This window comes from Filicampus tigris, chromosome 1 (genome assembly GCF_054856515.1).
Source record: "Filicampus tigris isolate MCC_2025a chromosome 1, RoL_Ftig_1.0, whole genome shotgun sequence".
NCBI classification, from domain to species: domain Eukaryota; kingdom Metazoa; phylum Chordata; class Actinopteri; order Syngnathiformes; family Syngnathidae; genus Filicampus; species Filicampus tigris.
In genome coordinates, this window is record NC_141217.1 from 12,151,300 (window position 1) to 12,168,571 (window position 17,272).

The 17,272-nt window shown below is 41.9% G+C and overlaps 1 protein-coding gene across 1 annotated transcript in view; it reads left to right on the forward strand.

Moving 5' to 3' along the window:
* Nucleotides 1–1,494: 1,494 nt before the first annotated feature.
* LOC147152791 (histone deacetylase 4-like) overlaps nt 1,495–17,272 on the forward strand; it is a 50,617-nt gene continuing 34,839 nt past the window's right edge. The window contains exons 1-3 of the mRNA XM_086054690.1: nt 1,495–1,742; nt 5,636–5,691; nt 5,792–5,859. Of these exons, the coding sequence (XP_085910816.1) occupies nt 5,835–5,859 (25 nt within the window). The 5' untranslated portion in view covers nt 1,495–1,742; nt 5,636–5,691; nt 5,792–5,834. The remainder of the gene's footprint in view (nt 1,743–5,635; nt 5,692–5,791; nt 5,860–17,272) is intronic.

The window sequence follows — 17,272 nt, forward strand, 5'->3', positions numbered from 1 at the left end:
TACACCCTGCGATTGGCTGGCGACCACTTCGGGATGTTGTCCGCCTTTCGCCCAAAGTCAGCTGGGATAGGCTCCAGCACCTCCCCGCGATCCTACAGGATAAGCGGTGTAGAAGATGACACGTGGTACAGTATGTGAAAGAATCACTCCCTGAGTACAGTTCAGTTGTATTTAACTTTAATGTACAATTCATTTCAATTGCATAGGTAATGTACATAATATACAGCATTAGTTACATGGGTGCAATCCCGCATAATTCTTTACAATATTGTACCATAGGGCCCAGTAGTCTCAACGCGGGATTCTGATCAATATTCCAATTGTGAATTTGAATTAAGCAGCATAATCCACCATTTTTTTTATCCATCAAGGGGGTGGTCATTTTGCCACTTGCTGTTGACTGAAAAAGACATCACAGCGCCTAAGGACTCAGCATGCGAATGTCACATGACCAAACCTTAGGCACAGTCATGTCATTTTCAGTCGACAGGCGACAGCAAGTTACAAAATGGCTGCCCCCTGAGATCAATAAAAACGGGTGGATTTTGTTGCTTGAAATGCAATATTATTCAGAATGATTAGATGAATGATTTAAAAAAAATTTTTTTTTTTTTTTACAAATTGTCCTTTTTTCTGTATTTAGTACAATTTAAAGTACAAACAAGCAAGAGCTAGTCAGGCTTTCATTTTTACAAATACAAATACATGAAAAGTCCACTATCCATAGGTTACTTGAGTATTTATTTTTTTGATCAGCATGCAATGGCACAACATAAAAAAAAGACATGAATGAAGAGCGGTAAATTCAACCACGATTGAGCTTTTAATTGATCCATCCATCTATCTATCTATCTATCTATCTATCTATCTATCTATCTATCTATCTATCTATCTATCTATCTATCTATCTATCTATCTATCTATCTATCTATCTATCTATCGATCTATCTATCCCTTAAAAGAGGGAAACAGTTTTATGTTTTGTAATTGTACAGTTATCAATGATCATAATCGGTATTATGTATAAATCATAGTAAAACAAAAGTCATTTATACTGTTGTACTTAAGTACATTTTAGTCTGTGCTCATATACTTTTACTTAAGTATATTCTTTTAGTAATTTTAGTAAGTTACTTTTTATTCCTGTACTTTGTAAATGCTTTTACATGTACTTTAATTATGCAGAGCACAGTGAGTTACAGTTACCTTGTTTGTGAAATATGTTCTGTACCAATAAAGCTGCCTTGCCTAAATAAATGAGTAAATTGAGTATTTTTTACTTTGACCAGTATTTTTTGTTTTACACAAGTAGCCTATCTTTACTGAGTGCAGCGTGTGAGTACTTTTGCCACTTCTGAGTATTTATACTTCGTTACTTCAATGCCACTACAGGTTCCTGTGTACACGTACATAGGCACGTTTCACACGCGCACGCAGGATGTTTACGTTGGTTGACGCACACGCACGCACACAGTACGCACGCACGCGCAGGCACAGGCCGGTCTGACCCCGCCCCTCTTAGCGCGCAGGGGCGCTCCTCCATGTGACGCTGGGCCTGAACACAAAAATCCAGTATGGCGGAATCTGTCAGGAGATGAAATTTTCGTGCCCCCTCCTCCTCCTCCTCCTCTCACCAAGTGGAGAAAAAAGCCCGGCAGTGTCGCATGGGAGAGGACTAAAACCCGCGCGGGACGAACGTCGGGACGACTTGTCGCCTCCGGGCCCGTTGAGTGGAGCTTCCGGTGAGTTTTCTGGGGGCTGTACGTGAACGTGTCGCCACTTTGATCATCCGGCAGGGATGCGATGCGCGGACGCGGCTTCATCTCAGAAATGACGAGCTCAACTTTTCTCCCCGCGTTGCCGTTGCCTGCTTGTTTATTTCTCGACACTTCTCAGGCGAAAGGTTGATCTTGAAAGCGTTCCTCGGTGGTTCGTTGCACTGTTGAGGGCGGGAAGTGTCCAGGCAACAAGGAGGGTGGGGGTGGGACAGCACAGGCGACGTTTATTATGCCGATTGTTGCTCGGCTATTTTTAGTGCACCTCGGGCTTCAGCTTCACTGCGCCACTTTTGCGTGATAGCGCTGTTATTTTGTTGTGCAGACGAGAAGATAAAGCCCAAGGCCTGTGCAACTGTGTGTGTGTGTGTGTGAATGGTTTCGGGATGGGCGGTGGTAATTCTCTGCATGCGTCAATCTTTTTTTTTTTTTTTTTTTTTTTTTTTTTGTGAATGGGGGCGTTGAAGCAGTTACAGCAAAGCGGCTCTCATCGTGACTGTTTTTACAACTGCCCTCCATTACAATCTTCTACGTTCTCACCGACCTTTCAATTGGTGTTCTTACAAGATCTTACAAATGTATTTACTCTAAAAGTATGTTTTATTAAAAAAATATATTTCGAGTGGGGCAGTACAGTGAACGGTGGTTCGTACGTTTGCCTCGCAGCTGTGAAGGTCAGGGTTCAAATCTTGGCTCAGCCGTCATTGCGTCTTGTTCCAAAAAGATGCATTGAAGACTCGAAATTGTCCAGAAGGGTGATGGTGAGCCAGTCCAAGATGTGTCCTCATGTCTCTCACCCATAGTCAGCTGGGGTAGCAAGGTTCTGCGTTAAAAGTGGCTCAGTACCACTACGTGATTGTGTAGGACCACTCGAAGTTCACCGCCCAGTACAAATTTCACAAATAAAAATGATGAAATCAACACAGACTTTCTTTTTAAATATTTAATATTCAATATTTTGGGATTCATCCACTTAAAGGGAAGTCAAGTCAAACATTTTCTTTACATGTTCTAATAGGCTCCACTAGTCTAAACACGACACTTTGATTAATATTGCATTTGTGGAATATATACACGTAGTAGGGTTTTTGTAAAACTGAATATCCTGCCCCCTCCGTCTAAAAAAGGAAAAAAAAAACTTTTATACACAGAACCTCGATTTATGGCGCCAGCCTCGTTTGTGTGGAGTAATCTGGCTTTGTCAGCTAAATAGTAAAGTGTGCATACAATTATCGCCTGACAGTAAACTGCTCTTCAATATGAGGATGCTATAACTCCAATGACTGGAGTGAAGACTAGGACATACCTATTTTATTTCTACGCCATTCCTCCAGGAGCACAATTTCTGGATGTCAGGATAATTTGTTGTGGCGTAGAAAAGACTGCATCGTATCATAATGAAACGTGTTCAACATTTTGCCTCTCTGATCACATTTAGCTTCATAGCTAATCAAAACATTAACGCCCTTCAAGTTGTGCTCGGACAACATTGCAAAGTATAATCACAATAATAAGCCTTTTGTTTGGTATACCTCTTAACAGTAGCAATCACGAGTGAGAATTGTTTTTTAAAGCGTCCTTGTAAAGACGCATGTTTTTATTTTCTTGTTCTGGATCTCGTTAGATTGATTTTCTTTATAATAGTGATTATGATCCCTCAAGGGGAAATGCAATTTACATGCTGATGTACATTTTTTTTATTTCGCTTCACATGATGAACTAGTCCAACCTTTTTTCTGCCACGGACCGGTTCATACAAGTTTATACCCTTCGTGGGGGGGTTGGACTTTCCAAATATGTCTGTTTATTTTACTTATTTGCTAGCTTGTGCATTTAATACTAGCGTTACGCGATGGAGACAACTTGACATGCGTTAAGAGTCAGTCATAGATGGATGAAGTAAAATGTGAAAAACTGGAAGTACTGTACGTTTTATTTTTTTCTTTCATCTGTCCGACCACGGCCTGGTCTAAAGTGGCCTGCGGCCCGGTACTGGTCCGCGGCCCGGTGGTTGGGGTCCCCTGAACTAGACCACACACGTGCAAGTATGAAATGAGAGATTTTAGAGTCATAGAACAAACAAGGTTGGGGGGATTTCAAGTTTGGGGTTAGTACAGGCGAGGCATTTGTTGCAACTAGTGTGAAAGTCAAGACTATTTTTGGTGTCAAATAGCTTTTGTTTTGTACATTTCGGATAGCTATGAGCTCACCGATGCGATCAATGTGTTTAAGCTTCATAACTGTGTTTGAACTCGTTTTCGGCCTTTCATGATTTTTCTTGAGGGCTCCCCAGATCTGTCACCCTGCATCAAGCGAAGTCTTTCTGGGGACAATGGCCGAGCACACACACACCGCCCCCCACCCACTCGAGACAGATGCCCCGGGAGAATGGTGTCGCACGAACGCCCCCCACCCCCACCCCTCGGCGAGGCTACTATTGCCCATGACACTCACCCCTCCTTCTTTATCCATCACAAAACAACACGTGCGGCGCAATGACCGACTTTTTTTTTGGGGTGGGGAAGAGCAATTTGTCCCACTGTCTGGCCTTCTTGTCATGAACTCGGCCCCTCCCTACTATCAAAACACACGCACACACACATATCCATCCTACTTCCGAGGATACTAGAGACCTCTGCCAATACACACAAGGGCTTGAACACATTTGCATCCCCCATCTACCTTGCCCTCAGGCAGTTTTGCCCCCACCTCTTTTTTTTGTGGTGAAGTGGACTTGGCATTTCAGCCTCTTGTCTTGATTACATCTGACACGCTTTGCTCGGGGCGCCAGGAATTCAGGCTACGCTTGAAAATTGAAGAAGAGAAACATCTTTTTTTGTTTTTGTTTTGTTATTACTACGTTCTCATAGATCAAACAGGTCATCTTTTCATACTTGCTTATTTCCCTTTCTAGTTAATTTAGGACACATATCATTTTCAGAGCTAGAATCAGAATTGTCTTTGTCGGTCAAGTATCTAAAAACGGACAAGATGTAGATGAATAGATGAATATCCTAACATAAAAGGAGCAACAGTAAATTGGGCAAATGTTGCACAGTGACAGCTAAAACAATGAATAAAGTAAGAATGGCACAGTATAGATGTTCACATTGGCAGAATGTCCCTAAAGTCATCTGTAAGAGAGCTACTCTCCACTTTATTTCCAGAGTACGTACTTCAACAGCAACTTTAGCTAAAATACTCTAAAATACTACTGCACAAGCGCTCCCTTTTAAGTTTGCATTTAATGTAAAAGAGTTTTAGTGCCTCTTGTTGCACTTGTTGTGTGATGCTGTTAGTAGATGAGAAAGCGGAATAAGACCAAAGTCTCCAATAACCAGTATGAGGGTGCCGGGATACTGAAATTGTAATCTCGCAATCACAGCATGCATGACGTCACTGCAGGTTTGCAGTGGGCTGAGTTTGAATGGAACCATAACAAATGCAGTTTTCTAACAGTTGTCGTGTAGCACAAATACAAAAAAAATTGGTTCAATTCGCCGGTCCCATTTAATCCTCTCTTGCTTCGCAATACTTCATCTTAAGGCTTGTAATTTTTAATGAGAATTTTAGTTTTATTATTAATTATAATAAATGATTGCTTCTAAGAAGGCCAACGAGGCTGTTGAAAAGTCTGCTTGCTTTGGTGTACATTGTTCAATAGTGCCTACTAGTGGGAACTGGGAAGGAGCTCAAAAAGGTGGCGTTCGGGAAACAACAAAAACAAAGGAAGTACTAGAAAGCGCATTATTGACGCGAGCAACCACGGCGCCATGTTGGATATATTTCTCCATGTATCTATATTTGTATATTTTCATGTTTCAACTTTTTAAAAAGCTTGTTTTCTTTCTCCCTGATAGGTTGGCACCAGTATTTGACACTCTTGGTTGGAGTAGCCAAATACCAAAGGCTAATGGCAAGTTTCTAGTCTTGAGACATTCTGGAGGCACGGCCCAGATCTCACACACACACACACACACACTCACTCCGAGTTGTCTGTTTTGGCCCGAAACCAGCCTGCTCATTAGGCCTGCTCGCACTCGCCACGTCTCACCTTCGATGATGACGTCGCACAATCATCAAGGTAAGACGCTGTCATTATGTCATGATAATGCCTCATGAAAATTGTGCTGTCCAAAAGAGTGTGAGTGTGAAAAATGGCTGGTGACCAGTTCAGTGTGTGCCCCGCCTCTCGCCCAAAGTCAGCTGCGATCATCTCTCGCTCACCCGTGACACAAATGAGGATAAGTGGAATAGAAAATGGATGAAAATGGTGTCAATGTTACAACTGGGAACTGCGTGCTGCGCTAGCTGCAATTCGTTACCGCCGCTGAGAAGAGCTGGGAAGCTTCGCGTGAAATAGTCACCACCAAGCCCCGTTGTAATGAGCAGTTGAGTGCTGCAGTAATCCCTCCCATCGCAGCCACATCTGCCATATTGATAGATGTGAACATTTCTTTGATGAACGTAGACAAAGTGCAGAAAGATTAAACACAGTAGAACACTATAATCTGTTTTCATGAGTACTAATTGGTTCAATTCAATATGAATGATCTTGAGAGGGAACGAATGTATCACTGCTTAAATTTAGACGCTATATTAATCTTGTTCTTAAAGGAGACCCCAGTCTGTATGTTTTCAGTCTATATCTGTAAGTGCGTGTAGTCACCAATTGATGACAGTGGAAAACCGGTGGTGGGCATTTCACCAGTTTTGACGGAAGATCCGTCAGCACATCACTGACAGACGACCACTCGGCTGATGATTGGATTAAAGAAGGAGGTCAACCCAAACATATTTTTTTCCATAATATGTTCTGTGCAGGCCCACTAGTTGAGACAAGGCATTCTAATTTATATTGCGTTTGTGGAATATGACTTAAGCAGCAAAATCCACCTGCCATCTCAGGGGCGGCCATTTTGTCACTTCTGTCGACTGAAAATAACATCACAGTGTCTCAGGGCTCAGATAATGACCAATCATGGCTCAGCTTCAGAAAACAGGTGAGATGTGATTGGTCGTTGCCTGAGCCCTTAGGCACTGTGATGTCATTTTCAGTTGACAGAAGTGAAAAAATGGCTGCCCCCAGAGATGGCTAAAAACGGGTGGATTAACTCTTATTCCACAAACGCAATATTTATCAGAATACCTTGTTTCAACTAGTGGGCCAGCATAGAACATATTCTTGAAAAAAAATACGTTTGGGTTACTTCCCTTTAAAAAAAAAAAAAAAAAGGCGGACTAAGCACTGATGGAGGTGGGTTTTCATCCGTCATTGTAATCGTAACCACCCGTGTCAAGTACCGACAGACCTCTCAGTCTGTCGCTAACAAACACCCGTTTTGCTGACCACTGAGAGAAAAATGCCCTGTCTGTCTCATGTGTTTGTTTGAGGGGCTAAATACACGCATGGTTACTTCCATTGCCTATGTATGGAAATGCTTTGCGCTTGCTGTACAATAGGTGGCGGTATGCACCAAAGAGCTGTAATGCGCCGATGAACCAAGAAGAAGAAGGCGAGCATTATTTATAGGCAGGAGTATGAGTGTGAGCTAGCTACTTGGATTGGATTTTACCGTTGGCCAATGTGGAGCGGGATTCTGGTTAAGATGACACATTTTAAACTTTAAACTAAAAACTCCTCGGCGGTTTGGGAGTTAAGACAGCTGCAGGCAGCCACCAGCATGCTCCCGCTGTGCTTAACAGTTCAGTGCATTGGCAAATAAGTGTATGTGAGTGTGTATCCATTGTGAGCACTTTCAGTGTGCGGATTATTATTATGTATGTGTAAAGCTCCTTTGGCAGCCACTGTATGACATTGATATATAGTGCACTCCATTTATCATTTTAATCAAATTAAATTTTTCATCTGTTGGAGTATGACAGGTTTTTTTTTTGGTGGCTGGAGGACCGGCGTGGATTGGTGGAATTTACTGCCTGGAGCGCGGTTAAAATAACATGATGAATTGACCGATTGATGATCACAGTTTGGTTTGCCTTGAAAAAAAATGACGGACGGACCATGACAGACGGGTGCCCGGACCGCTGACGAATGACAAATGACGGACTGACAACATTTTATACATTTCCCGCCTCTGTGGAAAACCTCAAAGGTAGAACATAATCTTTCTGCGACCCTGCTATTTTGGGGGATTTAAAATGTATTTGTCCCATCGGCAATTGGGAATAAAACAATCACAATTTAATTCTTGTGCTTGGTAGTAAAGTCGCTTCACGTAAAGACTAAAAACATAGCTCACTTTCTGGATATTTTGTTCTTTTATTATTATAGCCGATTTTCACATATTTTACTGAGCAACCAGGACAGAGATTTGTACCACTTTCCTGCTGGCAATAAGTTGCTTTTCCATTCAGTGTAGTAGTAAATTTCCCCTTCTTTGTCATTACAAGTATACACTTCGGCATTGGAATCACAAAAACAAAAACCAAACGATTAACAATCAAAACACTCGATTGAAATGTCAGTAGCTCTACTTGTAGCTCGTGTGATGCCATTTGACCTCTTTATGTAACCCGTTGAGGCATATTTTTCCAGAAAAATGCGGTCAAATTGTACAACCTTGTCGGCATTTGTTTTTAGAGGTTCCATTGTAAATGAAGAAAAATGTTATTTCAGATTTATTTTGACTTTAGCTGCAGTTAAGAGCTCAATTCACACTTTTTGCCTCGTTACAGGGCCTTCAAAAGTCTGTGCGTTCGTGCGTGCGTGCAACCTCAGCAGTGGGTTAGCAAGCACGTGAGGTGCAAGCTGCTGGTGGGCCATTTTTATAATATGTACAGTAAATGAGCTTAGCAACGCGCACACTTTTGATCCCGGACATTTTCTTTATTACAGCAGCTATGGGATTTTTAGATTAAATATCATTTAACATAAATCTCTTCAGAGAAAAAGCAAAATGCTTTGTCGGGTTATCTTTCCCAGAACAAAAGCAGGTCACGCTGATAAGGCCTGCGCATCAGTTGTTGTTCCGTTTGTATCAGTTACAGGCCGACGTGTTTGCATAGGACTGTGGGCCGAGCGCTTGAGCATATGTTGCAGGCTTTTATCTTACACTTCAGCATGTTAACTCTACTGGCGTATAATAAACTGTGTTCGGATACAAAAGACAGTACAAAACAGGAAGATTTAATTGTGTCATACTCAACTCAATTAAGGGGAAATAGCTGGGTGAAACCTAGAACCGTCTGAAAATAAACTGTCATGCAGATTTTTTTTTTTCTTTCTGGGAAATATGGATTTAAACAATGCTGCAATGCTGCAGATTGATGTTTTGTTGATAACATTTTTAATTGATGTTGTCATTGTCAATTAATGTCATTTGTGTATTTCAAAGAAATGACCTTAGACAGCAGTTCCAAAACTGGAGTCCCTGGACCCAAAATGTTTGCAAACCCCTGGCCGAGGATGCGCCTCATGCACAAGTGAACTGTCAGAGAAAACATGCGTACAAAGCGCAGTCGGAGTCAGTAGTTAACATTGATGAAGTATAGTGTTGCCGCAAGCTGACAGTGATTTGCTTTTACGCCAGTCAGGCTTTGTAAGCTTTCGAGGACCGTCTGCACTTTTTCCCGCCAATAGGAACAACCGAGTCTGCACGAATCACTGCAACACACAATCATGCAGCGGGGTAATAAGTGAACATTTGTTATTATTTGCAAATTAGTTTTCACCTTTTGCTTATGCAAATACTGAATCAGAAGCACATTTACACAATGATTGTAAACAACTGAGTGTTATTTTATTTTAAAATTTGTTTTTGCAATGTGTGGGCATAAAGACATCTGTGCTTTTTTATTTTTTCTTTGATGGCTTTGCAGTATCTAGGTTTTACATAGAGGCGCATTGGAAAATACGCAGTAGTTATGCTAAGTCAAATTGGCGGGAAGATACAGATTTTTCCGCCAAGTTTGACAATTGTTGTGGCAACCTTTAAAAACATTTCTTCATCTTATATATGGTATTTTTTCAGTACAGAATAAATTCAATACAATTATCTTTTAACATTACCTGTAGCCACTACTGTCAAATGCATTTAATATGTGGCACTGTATGAGGAAAAAAAAAACAGTAAAAGAATACACTCTAAAAAGTAAGAATGTAACAAAAAATCGACTTGAATCGGAAAATATCACAGACAACAAAGAAAATGTCCTTTTGTTTGCAAAATAGTGTATTTACAATGAATCACATTTGTAACAATTTGACATTTGACAAACTTTGAAAACTATTTCCACGCTATTTAGGAGTAGTAGTATTCAGTAGTGTGCGTGCATCGTGCCATGCGTGTATATTTGTGTATGTACATTGTCGTCTCTTCTACTTCTAAATTTAAATAATTGGCATCATCTTTTCTTTTTTTTGTGGCACTCTTTGTAGTAGATTTTACATGGGGCACACTTTGATCAATGACAAGCTGTTTGTAACGGTCGCATTTCCAGAGGTCTGCCATGTTCAAGTGTCAATCATTGTTTTGCTACATGGTGATACACATCCAAGTAATTTTTGTTTTCTTTCCTGGCTTAATGAACAAACCAGAACTGGCCAAGATTTTTCTCCACCCATCCCATAAAAACGTAGTTGACTGCAATTGACGTCGCTGGCGCTCCTAGTTAAGGATCCTGTTAATGGCATCTCACTTTAACACCGCTCAATGTTAAAATATATCGATATGTATCGAATCGTCTTTTATATATGTTCCATATATGATATATATCTTTGAAGGAAATGCCACTTTTACAGTGCTGACAAGTTCATTTATATATGTATGTAAAATGACAACAAGAAACGTATTGCCTCAATCCCCAAACTGAGCCGTACCATAAAAATAAAAATCGTAAAATCCCACTGAATTGGACAGAATCGAATCATTCCAGTTTTAAATCCAACCTGTCCTTGAATTGTATTGCACGCCATGTATTGAGATACCTTCTGTATCAAATATTTTTATTGGAGAGATGCGCACCTCTACTAACAAGCATATACGTAGTCTGTTTGTAAACACAACTTTCACTCTTAATTATATTATTATTATTATTTATTTTCTGTGTGTCACCTAGTCAAAAGTATATTTGTTTTTCCATTGTGAGTTCCGTGTGTGCTGCATAAGCAAATCTGAAACACTCCCCCATCAGGACCCAACACCCGCCACCCACACCCCCACACACACACACCACATTTCAGCTGAGGATCAAGTGATACATGATGCAAAATATTACCGAAGACGCAAATTAGATTCATTTTTAATGATACTCCACGTCAGTGAGCGGCGGCGTGTTATTTTTGGACACCGATCAGCCAAATTCCGATTGACGCAACCTCTGATGCGAGATGATGCTGTAGTGTGCGTTTGGCTCTCCATAGCGCCGATTTTGTTATTGTACACCTTTGCATCACTGTCGTCCGTGGGGAGCTTTGCCGCATTGGCGAGGGCCTGCTGCTGACGTAAACGGTACCATGGATAACACACGTGTCAATGCCCAGGTGTGTTGATGTCCTTGGCTGCTGCGGGAAACCTAAACAAACATGGACACGTTTCTGTAAGCGACTTCAATGAGCGCTGACAAGATAAGACCACAAGAATGCAACAAATCAATGCTGGAATGTTGGATTTTTTGTTTGTCACACAGGTCCTTGTAGAGATGCAGCAATTAATCCATTAACTCAACTCCAATTGGGTCTGAAAATGTTCAACAGTGAATGAGTTTAGCAACATCTAAGCAATTACCAGATTAATTGACCGCTATTTTGATCATTAATAGTTTAGACCACAGGTGTCAAACTCAATGCCCGGGGGCCAGATCCGGCCCCGCGACAACATTTTATTTGGACCCGCAAAGGCTAATCATGTGCGTCGACTTCTTGTTTCTTGCAAATTGTCATCATTTTAACAACACTGAGCTATGAGATATTGCAAGCATTTGGCTACCTTTCAAATAAATTGAAAAACTGTTCAACTAACAAGTTTTTTAACAAGCTGCTGATTTCCAAAACTTCTTTATCCATTTGATGTGTATATGTGATAACATAAGGCGATGATACATGTTATATGGGTTCACAGTCATAACGTCCCTCCGAGGTAAACCGTTACTCCGATGTGGCCCGCGACAAAAATGAGTTTCGCGCATTTGGTTTAGACTTGTTTAGAATTGTCCAAATCCTTCTGATTCCAGCCTCTCAACACTAAATATTCAATTTCTGTGGTCTTGAAATGAAAGCAGACTGATTCTATTTGTGATTACTTCAAAGAAGACATTTCCAAACACACATTTGCAAACATCTGCTTTTACTTTGGAAAACAATTTTTGCATATTTCGCTGCCATAATATGGACCAAACCAGGTAGTGACTCATAATCAATTTATGGGAAAAACAATAGTCTGCTTAATCTATGACAGAAATCGTCGGTCTTTGCAGTCGTCGTGTAATAAACCAGTAGTTGGCGTGTAGTCAAATAGTTGGCCCATCGCATGAATCAATCAACAGAATAGCTCTGTTTCAGAAAAGTTGGTGAGGACAACATCACTCCCTCTTGTGTGATATTGCGAAATTTTTGTTGATTTTGTTTCATCATTAAACATTTCCAAATAAACAACAGTAATCAGTTAGTAAAGAGTAATCAGGGGGGAAAAATGATTTTGCCATAGACATTAATGCAAAACAAATTTTGCCTCTGAATATTCAATCAAGCGACGGAATAATTGCTGTCACTTCTAAAAATATCCGATAGCTGCAGTCCAGTTCCATTCTTGACCAGCTTGGTGCAAAAATGAAGGCTCATCTCTAGTGATTGTACAGAGGGCTATACGTGAGATGTCAAAGGTTGCTTCATTAAATTTCTATTTCTCTCATGCCGTTTTTCATTTTATGACAGCTTTTCCTCCTCCTCTCCAAATGCACGCAACGGCTCGTCGCACTGCTTAAATCCCGGGGTGAATGGGTTAAAAGCTCTTGCTGCAATAAAGAGGGCTTATCCCTATGTCTATTTTTAGAACCCCACACACAAGATATGTGGCACGTGCATGCATGCCGAGCAAACAATCATTATTTTTGGCCTCCTGTGTTGATTCTCCTCGTCACAATTGAGCGTTTTTGTTTGTTTTGTTTGGGGGTTTTTTTCCTGCCATGTGCCGAGAAGCTAAAAAAAAAAAAAGCAACAAGTGCACATGACGCAACAACGGTCTCTTTTGTGCGTCGATCATTGTGATGCGAGCGTGATGGGTCATTTGAAACCTTTTCACGATCCTGCCGCTGTCCACTTGTGCTGACAGTTTTTTTTTTTTTTAAGTTCTGTGCTACAAATTGCGAAATTGTGGCAGATTGCAAAATGTGGCTCGGCGGCGTGCAGACACCGTGCCACACCCTCCCTCCCCAGGCTGTGCAGCTCCTTCCAGGCAGATGATTCTGTGGCGGTAGGAGGCATCGGGGGTGTTGACTTTTTGCGCACGCATCCTTTGACCCGAACTGGAGCACATCGCCCTCACTGGACGTGAACCTTACAGAGGCGATGTTAGCCATGCTTTTAATTGATTTTTGGGACGGCTTGCAAGCTTGAGCTAATGAAAGGAGCTGTGTGCATCTTTTGTCCGTGTCCTTTTTAGTCTCCGAGAAACGGGATACACTGTGTGCTGCCAACGAGCTGCCTGCTGCAATTAAGGTTTACACTGTATGCTCAGACCCCTGTCTCTAATGCTTTTTTATTTCACAGCCTGCAGGGCTCGCTTGGATGTCGACCAGTGGTTCCTGTTTTTTTTTTTTTTTTTTTCGGAATTATTAGGAAAAAAAATATGCAAATATTGCTCCTGGTGCAGTCTTTGGTCTAGTCATCGGTTCACCCGCCCGATTGCCATTTACAGAAACTTCTTGCCAATCTGCCAACAGTTACAGTAGTGATAGTTGTGAGCACAAACTTGAGGTACAATAGGTGGCGGCGAATTGAGTTCAACTCACTTCACAGTAAGCAAAAGTTTGTCCAGGTTTGAACAATTCATCAAAATAAAGGCTTCTAGCTTTTTATTGCCACTCACAATTAACTGTACTGTACCAAACTAAACATCAAACAAAGAGAATTACCACCCAGACACCGCCTGATGCTGTCATTATAGGCGACAGCAATGGGAAATGCAAAGCTAGCCAAGAATCTGCCACAAAGGATGAAGCCTAGAGCGCAGGTGTTAAACTGAAGGCCCGCGGGCCAGATGCGGCTCGCGACATCATTTTATGTGGCCCGAGAAGTCAAATCATGTGTGTTGACTTGACAGGTTTTTTTTCCAAATTGTCTTCACTAGTATCACTAAATATGATATTTTGCAAACATATGTTACCAATCCCTCCTTTGGAATAAATTGAAAAATAGTTGCACAAACTATTTACTGGCTTCTGATTTCAAAACTAGTTATCCGTGAATGTATTTTGATAAGGCGATCCTACATTTATATGGGCTCACAGTCGTAACGGCCCTCCGAGGGACGCCGTAACTGTGATGTGGCCTGTGGCAAAAATGAGTTTGACACTCCTGGCCTAGAGTAATGGTCTGTGCAAAAATCATTCCTTAATTGGGGTTGTCTTGCTAATTGCACGATGGCATTCATTGATTCACAATCAATATTGCTTTGTAACTGTTTATATTGATATTCCAATTGACTTGGAGTTACGCTGCGATGATTATGTGTTCTCTTTATTTCTCCAACAATGTATCAGGTGTATCAGAAAAGTCCCATGACTGGTGTTACAAAAGATACATTTCAACTTCAAACAACAAACTAAATGTTTCCCCATTTGAAGTACTCCCCCCGGAGTCTAATGCATTTTCCCAGAATTCTTCCGGGATTCCGCGCAGCTCAGTCGTCATGGCCGTCCTGACGTTTTCGTATAGCCTCCTCGAGCTTGTCAAAGAGGAACTAATCCCAAAAGTTTGAATATTTACTATCTGTATGTTTTTCTTTAAAAAAAAAAAAAGTAAAGCGTTCAGGAATTCAGTTTAAAACAGTCAAAAGGTTCATGTTTTGATTACACTGGGGAACAATTTGGAATAAAAAAATGTTGAGTTACATTTTTATACAGATTAAAACTAAAATTGGAATGCTGATTCTAAAGTTGCATTCAGTTTTTTTCTCCACGAATTATCCCCCAGACGAGCAAAATTCCACTGATTAGCTGTAGTAAGATTGGAGTCATCTACAGTTGTGTGGCAACTTGTTTGTGCAGTCACGATCGAGACAGCGCGGTGAGAGGTGTGTCAGCTCCCAATAGCTCAGCACTATCCATATCTGACAACAGAAAAACTATCATAGTGGCAATTACAGGGGATTAGGTTTATGTTTTTCCTCTTAGCCGTTTACAGTTTTATGCTGTTTTTTTTTTTTTTTTTAGTTTTCAGAGCTTGCAACTATTCCATCTCGGTGTTTTATTTACATCCCTTACACATTCATTTCATTTTTAAGACAACGGGATTCCTTTAGCTCAAAAACTTGACCTGATAGAGAAAAAAAGTGAGATCAGTTTTGGATTCCCAAATCTTAGTCAAAAGCAGCTGCCACACTTAACAAAAATCGTGTTCCCCAGTGCTATTGATTTGCGAAATAAACAAACTGTTCCCATTAATTCAAGACACAAAGAAAACCCCAGGGTCGCCAGTGTTATTTATTTCTTTCTTTTTAAAAATAAAAGCATGAAATGATTTGTCTGCCTTGGGTTCACCCGCCCCGTTGACATCAGTTGCTATGACGTCAGCCAAATGCCATCGGGAAGTGCGTTTATGACCCCAGAGGGAAAGCATCCTCAAGGAGCGGCGTGCTTCATGACGTGCATTGTTCCTGTCAGGTTCACCTTGCTCATAGTGGAGTCAACACGGACAACTGCCAGAGCGGCGGCGCGGTCAATTCAATGACACCGGGGGGGGGGGGGGGCTGTGTTGGGGGCTCTCTCCACGCTGGATCAGAGCGACATTCAGCAATGCGGCAGACAAAGTGACCCAGCATCTCCTGCAACCTTCATTTATGGCACCGTCCATCACATGCTTGCCCCTTGACGAGCATGAGAGCTGCGTTCGCTTGATTTGACCGACTGTGTGCCCGAGGCGAGCCGAGGCTATTTATAGCTCGCCGTCTCTTTTGTATGCGCTCCCATTGGGGATGTGAGTGGAGGATGAGGAGAAAGGGAGTGCTGCATAACCAGGTTTTGTTGGAGCTGATCGGGCCCCTGTTGCACAGGGCAGTTGCGGTTTCGCGGACACCTGTGCTCCGCGCTGGCGTCTCAGATATCAACGCTGCGGTTTGGACTAAAAGTCATGTTTTGTCAATCTTTACCGCAGACAAGACACCTGGCCAGCCCGCCCCATCCCAGGGCCCCCTCATTTTCCTTCATTAACATCGGAGATGTAAAGCTGCTCCGGGTAATTTGTGCAAAAGCGGCTTCAAATTACTCACCGAGCCACAGGTGTCAAATGCAGTCATTTGGATTGCAAACTCCGGTAGCGTGCGAGTGATTTGAATACGCTCATCAGGAGATATCCTCAAAGGGGATGTGTTTGTTTTGGAGAGGCGAGGCCGGACGGACCGCCGCGACGACGTGTTTGTTGCCCTCACCCCACGACCCCACGGCTGCAAATGCCACCCGTTTCTCCCTATTTTGAAAGGGAGCTATTTCCAAGTTACATAAACGTCGGGATGGACCCCGGGACCGAATGTCCCATCTCAACTCGGGTCATCACGGGGATTGGTGCAGCGCAAGACAAATCAGTGGAGGATGCGATGCGTCCTCGAGCTTGGCTGCTAATTAAGCGTACGTGCCAGCCCGGTCCAGAGAGAGTTCCAGAAATAGCGAGACGCTCGCCTGTTTTCCTCTTTTCGCCGTCCAAAGGGATTTTACATGGGTTTCCTCTCCCATGCGAAGAATAATTGCATGTTTTGCCTCAGATGTCTCGATGTGGATCAGGTGATTAAAGATGAAAATATGAGTACCAAATATTATAATATTAAATATCATACATATATATATATATATATATATATATATATATATATATATATATATATATATATATATATATATATATATATATATATATATACACACAGTGTGTGCGTGCGTGCGTGTTGGTGTGAAAGCGTGTGTACCATTTCCTTCCCTCCTCCCTTTTTTTGCAGCCCTTTGGTGTTTTGCCTCCATTCCTCCTTGCCTCATCCTCCCCTCCTCTTGCCTCCTTACCTCTTGTCTTCCCCTGCACCTCCTCCTTCGCCTCCATCGCTCTCTGTCACTCTGCTTTTTATAGCCATTTCTTCCCAGGGCTCGGCAGCTACAAAAGCCTTTTCATGTTGCCACTATAATTACAGCCTACACGCACACACACACTGAGGAGTGCACCAGCAGCCGTGTGTCTTTGTGTTTGCATGTGTGTGCGTGCTCCGAATGTGCTGTTATACACAAAAGGGTGAGCTATTTTTACCTCCGACGCACCCCCTCCCCTTTTCCTCCCCTAA